This window comes from Haliaeetus albicilla, chromosome 10 (genome assembly GCF_947461875.1).
Source record: "Haliaeetus albicilla chromosome 10, bHalAlb1.1, whole genome shotgun sequence".
Taxonomy (NCBI): Eukaryota; Metazoa; Chordata; class Aves; order Accipitriformes; family Accipitridae; genus Haliaeetus; species Haliaeetus albicilla.
In genome coordinates, this window is record NC_091492.1 from 22,970,902 (window position 1) to 22,979,101 (window position 8,200).

General features: G+C 48.2%; 1 protein-coding gene across 2 annotated transcripts in view; it reads right to left on the minus strand.

The window, feature by feature from the left end:
- The window catches only part of EDC4 (enhancer of mRNA decapping 4), a 37,723-nt gene extending 31,402 nt beyond the window's left edge, over positions 1-6,321 (minus strand). For both annotated transcript variants that reach the window (XM_069793928.1, XM_069793927.1), the window contains exons 1-3: positions 6,160-6,321; positions 1,625-1,781; positions 418-529 (exon numbers count right to left, since the gene is read on the minus strand). In XM_069793928.1, the coding sequence (XP_069650029.1) occupies positions 418-529; positions 1,625-1,781; positions 6,160-6,238 (348 nt within the window). In that variant the 5' untranslated portion in view covers positions 6,239-6,321. The remainder of the gene's footprint in view (positions 1-417; positions 530-1,624; positions 1,782-6,159) is intronic.
- Between the last annotated feature and the right edge of the window lie 1,879 nt (positions 6,322-8,200).

Sequence of the window (8,200 nt, forward strand, 5' to 3'; positions counted from 1 at the left end):
CTGCAGCTCTGATCTGTTGGGTAGAGCCCTCAGCAGGACTGAGGCTAGCGAACTATCAAGAGCAACTCTCCCTCCATAGTGAAGACCTTTCAGTGAAGAAACATTCAGCAGAAAAAGCTTGTTTGTGAAGGAAGGCCACTTTCCCAGGAACCTACAACTTAGATCATGGACTTATTCCCAAAAATTGGAGGATAACTTGGCCAAACTCTGCAATAACAATAACAATCAGCTACAAGATACTGCTCCAATTTTCCCCCCGCTTGTTAAGCTTTTTGACAAACTGCTACCTAATTAAAAGCTCCTATAACACAGGAAAGGAGATCATAATTTCTGTTTAAAATAGTCAAGTACAAGCTGATGTGACTAAAAAAAAAAAAAAAAAAAAGAGACAGAACTATGCTTTCTCTTGCTCCTTACCTTGTTACTCCCTCTGGCCTTACTAGTGATGCTGGAATCACTGCTGGCTACTATCTCCACATCTTTTGCCGATATCACCACGCAAGTGGAGCTGTCATCACCAGAAAGGCAGCTTTTAAGAAAAACAAAGGGGAAAAAAAAATCAGACAGGATTCGCAGGAAGAGAACAGAGGTCAGATATTTGTTATTTATAATTTTAACAGCACTGCAGAAGGAGTATCTGAGCATCTATGAGGTTTGAGCTGAACAACTGAAAACAGAAACTACTTTCAGTTAAGTCTCCCTTCCTCACATGTTACAGGTTTGACAGCACCAAACAGCTGGTTTGTTCAGCTTAAGAACCTCCAGCCTATTTGACTTGAGCACAGACTTACATTTGGTTAAAGTAGCCTTGACTACTATCCAACATTGGAAAGTGCAAAGAGACCAAAGCCAACCAGCTGAACCTCATCAACAACAGTGCATGCTGCTCACGGTTCTCACAGCACCCTCTCTCAAAACTACGACCAGAGAACCCGAACAAAAGCTATTTACACAAGCTCTAATGTTAAGACTCAGCACATAAAGCCAAGCATTACGCTAAATAGACTGATGTGAATTTGTAGTTGTGGATTTACATTATTACTCCCGTGACAAATCCAAAGTATTCTATATGCATACGTTCTCTTGCATATAAGCAGTAAAAACATATGTACTGTCCAAAACACTCCGATGTACACGTACAACTCAGCAAGGAGTTAGGTAGAAATCTAGCTCAGGATCATTTGTCCTGTTTTAAGTTATGTGGAGACAAATACTTTGACAAGTGCAAGGTCTACCATACTGCAAACTGGTATAAGTTACCCCTCACGTAACTTGGGTCCCTGAAGGAGTCCAGATGGAGGTCTACATGAGAACACTAAGTTTCACCCAGAGCCCTGCTAATTTACCTCCATCCTGACTTGCAATGTCCATCACACCCCCAGTCATGTTCCCCTTCTCTCTAAACAACTCTAATATTCTTCAGTTCCTGAGCAGCAAGGATGGCAGGCTCCATGCATCAGCCTCACAAAAGCTACAAAACCTCTGACCAACAGCATGGACTCACAACTGTCACCTGAATTCAATGTAAAACTCATTGTCAGATTCAGCATGCTTGTTCAGGCTCAGCAGAACTAATTTTTAACAGTTTTCTATTTACTCTTGGCCTTTTTTCGACAAAACTTACATGACTTGCTTCTCCTGCAGGGCTCCCAAAGAAATGCTGCGATGCACTGGCTTAGCCAAAGAAGGTCCATCTCCAGCCACGATGGGATCAGGCACCAGAAGTCCATTCAGGTCTCCGTTATATGAATTTGATGGTCTCTGGTTCTCATTCACTGAACCTAGGGAAAAGCATGGCCAACTGTGCGCAATATCCATTTAAAAGAAACAGCAATATGTAAAATACACTACCTCCAGAAGTTTTCTGTCAGGTTCTACTGGTCTATCAGATAGAATATGAGGAATTGGTTGGGAAAAGTTTTCTTTTCCAAAAAGGATGTGTAAGAGACCTCCCGTGTAAGAAACTTATCTCCACACAAACAAGTGAAGCCATAGCTCTTTTCTTAAACAAGCAATCCCAGCAGACCAGAAAAACCACCAAAGAACAGGTACAAGGAACTTACCAGGTTCAAGGAGCAAATAGTCCTGCATCAGAAAGACTAAGCTGGTAACTCAGATTTACTGAATCAAGTGCCAGACCAAAGGGTTCTTGAAGGGTCATTTCCAACCCTCATGCCTGCAGAGAGATCTCTGAAGTCCAGCAATACAGTGGTTAGCTGCAACATTTGGGGTTGGGTGGAAGTAATACATTTGTTACTTTCCAAAAACGGCTTCTAACTGAGACCTGACCTCAAAGTCCAGGTGTTTGAGTAACTGAGCTATGAAACTGTGCAGCTGTGCCTACGGGATTCCCATACTTTTCCCTTGGTCGACTAATCACACAGAAGTTTCCAGCACCCAAGTTTTGCGTAAAGCAACCAAGTGTTCAGAGCTTCAGCTGTGCTTTGAAGAGTGCGTTTGCCCTGACTTCATATATTTGGCCTAACACAAGTTGCCTGGTGGCCTCCATGCCTTCTGAAGGCTTTTAGAAGGGGACAGATGTAACAGGGGGTGAAGGAGACTCTTCTATTTCACTAGCAAGGTAAATAGTTGACGATCCCCATTGGAGAGCAAGCCCACTCCATCTGCACTTACACATCAGTACACCGAAGTCAAAGCCTCCTGTCTCAGCAAAATCCTCACTTGAAATTTTCACTGGTTTTGAAAACTGAAATTTCATATACTGTTGCCAGGTAACAACTGCTGCTGAGCTCTTGCAAAATGGCTGCTCACAGGACCAGAAGCTCCACTGTTACTGGCACACGTAACAAACCTAAACACAACTGTGGGTGAGAGGCATGTCCTTTGAAAGTAAGGCAAGCTTTCAGTTACCAAATAGGCTAACATATCAGGATGAATGCTTCTGCCTACAGAAATAAATGCAAATATTATTAATTTGCCAGAAGAATATTTAAAGCTTGCCTGTTTATGAACAGAGTAATTAAATCAGCAACTACGTTATAGACACAAAAACCCTGTGCAGCAACAGGGTATCCCGATGCAGAGACCATTTGGGCACTCACCTCCGTTTACCCGCACTGCATGAAGAAAACAGCAGCAGCACTCACACAGCACAAGGAAATCGCAGGCCAGGGAATGCAGTCCTGTAACCACCTAATACATTTGTGCTGTGCTTGCTGGTGCAAGATTAAGACGCACCCCTTATTCCTACAGCATATAGTGGGTGCTATGGCAGTTGCAGCTACTTGCATCAACTGCAACTTATCCTTTGCAACCAAAAGCAGGAAGATATTCACTACAGAAAAAGCATTGAGGCTGCCAGAGAAAGACAATACATTCTTTGCTCTCTTTGCAGCAACAGGAACGCCTCACTTAAGTATCTCTGCTCTTTTATGGACAGCAGGACAGTGACATTTGCTCCACGGGAAAGGGAAGGATGAAACACACCCCAGAGGCTGACAGGCACAACAACAGTACACCAAAGTTTAGAAATGGGCTTAGGCCATCACTCTGTCTTAATTGGAGCCAGACTAGCACAGGTGCTGCCTGCACACAGTCCTGAAGGCACAAAAGAAGGGAAGAGGCTCAGTGTTTAGCAGGTACATGAACAAAACAAAAATGTTAACCTAGACTAGTAGATCCAGGCCTTCAATGGTAAAGAAACTGCGGTCGTATTCATTACCTTTTCAAAGAGCAGGAAAGCAGGAGCAATCAGAGCTGCGATACTGAACTCTTCTTGCTCCCACCTCCCCACCCCCACATCAGGAACTCTGTACTAAACAGCGACTTCCCTGATCAACGCCACGCGGGTAGGGTGAGCCCACGTAACACCTGGTTATCAGCAGTGATTTCAGCACAGACTAAAGGATCCTGCCTACCACCCCAGCTGGGACTCTCCTCCACAGCACACTGGCATTAATGGCCTGTCTACATGCCCCAGCTGGGGGGGTCCATGGTTTGATATGCAGCTCCCCTGTGCTGAGTGCATGGCATCAAAAAAAGGCAAGGGCTACTGAAGCGATGGATTAAGTTTGCCAAAACTGGGAGAAAACTGTGTCAAGAGACACTTCAGTGGTGGATTGCGTTTTCACAATCACCAAACCCAGCAGAGCTAATAAAGTATTGTGACAGTTGTAAACTCTAAAGAGTGGGGAATGTTTCTTGTCACCTGCCTGGACAGCACCCAGAATAACATAATGCTGCTCATAGCTAAGTGCACCTAGTACTGCAAAACTTGCTTTGTGGCAATAACCTTGGAAAGCAGCTACACTAGACTCTGCTGGCTATTAAAATCTGTAAGTGAAACCCAGAGTATAAAAGAAACTAGAACTAGAGAGGGCCTTGACCACAGCAGCTTTATGCCAGACAAGACTAGCCCTACACATGCAATTCATGAGGCTGCTTCTGTTCCCTTTCAAAAGCCTTGAAGGATCCCCCAGTTTCCCTTTCCTCTGACATCCTAAGAGGACTTTCAGAGGCTTTCACTTAACAAACATGTACTCTTGCTCTTCACTTTACTACGTCCAGTTCTTTCAAATCTATTTGCTATTACCGAGGCAGTGATTTCTGCTGAGAACCACAGGTTCCTTACTGCTTGACTTACTGTCCATTTGCTCTTTTTCCTCTCAACCCCTTCTTGTGCACTAGAGTTGACAGAGAAGGTATAAAGAGAATGAACAGGAAAGAAGAAAAATTAAAAGAAATAAGCCATACTCAGTAAATAACTCCTTTGCTTCGACCAGCAAGAGAAGCTGCTTCAGGGGGAAAGTCAAGTCACCTTGAGAGAACAGAAACAACTCCAACCATTTCCCAACCATGACACATCCTTTCAGTTCAGAAATTGCTTGTGAAACAAGTGTTCCCCATGCCCACACTGAGTTCTCCTTTCAGTCTTTCAAGTAGAGAGTGCTGCACTGTGAAGAAAAAATGTATTTTCTTCTAAGATTTATAATCTGGGAGCACCGAAGTGCTCCAGAAACAAGAGAAACTACTTCAAGTAATGAGAAGTTTCTCTATCGGTAGTAAAACTAACAAAGCTGGCTTCCTTGTAGGTTCGCTCCATCACCCCATGTGTCTCTACACCGCTCCCACAACAATCCTGCATTCAACCTCTCATCCTTTTGGCCAAGCAAAAGGCAGCACACGTGGCCATGCACATTCTGCACTCTCAGGACACTTAAAAGCTACGTTATTCCTGCCTTTCCCTCAAGAGGAGCATAACACGGGCATAAATTCCCAGAAGCTAAGTTTTTTTTGCAAAACATTCGTGGTCTCTGCCTCTTTCAGACCTTTACGTTACCGGGTTTGACTGAAACACCACAGTAGGTTCAGAAAGCTATGAGGGTGGTTGAGAGAGATGCTAGGCTACAGTGGGAGCGAGAAGATGTTTTGCACAGCTGACTCCTAAGCCTGCTGCTGTTCGCCACTGATATTTTTACAGGCAGAAGGGAGTCCACTGAACTCTGAGCACAGAAGTATAATGGCTCAGAGCAAAGGCAGAAGACTCACAACTGCTTTAAGAGAGATATTTGTGATCCCATTTCACATTTGAACAAGAAGGAGAGCAAAAAGTCTGTGGAAAGGGCGAAAACGGCACTGATCGCAGAGACCTGATAGCCCCTTCCACTGAACCCAGTGAGACACCTGGGAAAAACTCAAAGAATTCTTAATAAAGGAAGGAGACTTGGGTGGAGGAGGTCAGTGCTGTTCAGTTCTCAGCAGCGATACCTCTCAGACAGCAAGAGCCCAGAGACCCGCAGCAGCAGCGAGCTTTGGCTCTGAACCGCTCCCGCTCTGCTCAGCCACCAGAATCCTCTCCCATAAGCGAGAGTGCTCGAGCTGGGTCGCTGGCTCTTCTCCTTACCCGGCTGGTACACGCCTCCCCGCTGGCTCCCGGGCTCCTCGGGGAGAGAGGCAGGGGCGAGCGGGAACCCCTCTCGCCCTGGGCGGGACGGAGCCGGCGGAGGGCGATGCCGCCGGCGCCCCGAGGGGAGACGGGGCCGCCTGACGGACGGCGGAGCCCCAGCACGCCGGCTGAGGAGGGTCCCGCAGCCCCGGCCCCGGCCAGGGCAGCGCGGCCGCCGGCCCTGGGCGACGGCCCCACCCCGGCCAGGCCCGCCGGCGGCGGCCTCCCGCGCCCCCTCGGTCCCGGCCCCTCACCTCCCGGCCGGTCCAGCTTGAGGATGTCCCGCAGGTGCTGGGTCGCGTCCTCAATGTCGATGCTGGAGGAGGAGGCCATGGGGCCCGGCCCGCTTCCCGCCGCCCGCACAACCGCCACCGCGCTGCCCCGGTCCGGCCCGGCCCGCCGCCCACGCTTCCGCCTCCGGTCCGGGCCCTGGTGCGCCGGGCGGAAACCGTCGCCGGGACGGAGGGTTCCGGGCGCGGCGGGGGGCGGAGCCAGCCCGGCCCCGGCGTAGGGGGGCGGGCGGCAGAGCCAGCCGGCGGCCCCGGCCCCCTCCCGCGGCGGGAGCTCTCCCCCGCCTACCCCCTTCCTCCGCCCCGCGGGGCCGGGTCTCCGCTGGCCCCGCCAGGGCGCTGAGGGGGAGCCCGTTGCCGCAGGCCTCAAGGGCCTACAGCGCCTCAGGCCCCCTCGGAGCGCGTCGTCGGTGGCGCGGGCGTTAGGGCCAGTGTGATTTCCTGCTACGTGCAATAGCATGAGGGGATACCTAAAGTCTCGCTCATAAAGGGTTGAGGCAGGTTGTTTAGGGGGTAGAAATAATCCCACGGGCAGCTTGGCCATCTCTCCACACAGGCCTCCTGACTCGGGAGGAGGCTGTTGGCGTTCAGCCTAATATTTGCGCTAAACATGGGTACCAGAAACGAGAGTTAAGAGACGGCAAACATATTGGGCCTCAAAAATGATCTGCAGGTGTCAAAAACACTAAGCAATACTGATTTTGATTTACCAACACCAAAACACTGGTGTTGGTCTCTTCCCAGTAAGGAGCCTGGAGTGAATGACTCTGTGGAGAAAGGCAGGAAAAAGAGCCCCCGAAAAATCTACATGACCAATTTCAGGGGAAAACGGCTTTGAACTTCTAATGGTCTAAAAGAATCTAATTTTATATAGTTTTTAAACTGACACCTACCACATGGATTGTTCCTTGAACCTGACTTTAAACCAAGCTCTCTCCTGGCTCACTGAGCTTGTTATGCAAAGGACTGCCCTGACCTCGCAGACCAGTTCCTTCTGCAGGGCAAGGTTCATAAGCCAGACCTATTCTTAGATCCTCCCTCCCCTGCCAGGCTTCATTTAGATCTGGAGCTACAACATAAGGACCCTTGCTGAGCAGTGACCATACAAAATGCCTCCTTCTACTGAAAGAGCTCATCTCTTCAAGTGATTAATCTTGAGCATGACTTTCATAGCATAGCAGCAGCGACAGGAGAACAGTCCTGCATTTGCAACAGGGAATATATGAGAACGCTGCAATAGTGAGCAGGAGGCCCCTAACACCAGCTTCCAAAAAAGCTCTGTTCCAATTCAGAGGCCAAAGCAGCCAGATTTGAGAAATGACCCAGCCTGAGCACACCCCATCCCAGGCTTTCTTGACAAGTCTCAAAAAGGCAAATGCCAAGTTCATATACTTTTTAAAAGCAAGCTCAGCAAGGCATGCTAATCCCCTGAAAACTGAGGCCTAATAGCTTAGTGACGTCTGAATGTAAAGTGAATGCGATTCTGCTCCTGTGCTATCTCATATGCCGGAAAGATTAATTTACTAAATCCCTTCACTGCTGGAATACTACCACCTCTAGGGTGGAGGACACATGACAGCCAACCATGTTGTAAAAAACTGCACAGCGAACGCACTACTCAAATTATAATGAGGGGATACTAGAAAGACAGCACAGAGCACCAACCTGGCCAAGGCTTTAGAGCTGGACACAAACTCCAGGAGGGCAGTGCCAGACTGACATCCTGTGTGTCTGCCGACAAAGACAATACAGCCGTCGTGTTTAGCTCTGAAGGTGAACTTAATAGACGTCACAAAGATTAACCACAGGCTACCGTGACTGTTGTCATCCTTGTGTACTATTTGAGGCATTTGCCTTGGTAAAACACAACAGCTGAGAACTAACCTGTCGATGTTAAAATCTGAACTAGAAGTCTCTGTTACAAAACCTACTGAGAGGGAGGGAAAAAGAAGTTGCATGGCCAAGGGTGTACCTGAACCGCCTTCATTGGTAAAACTATCAAGTG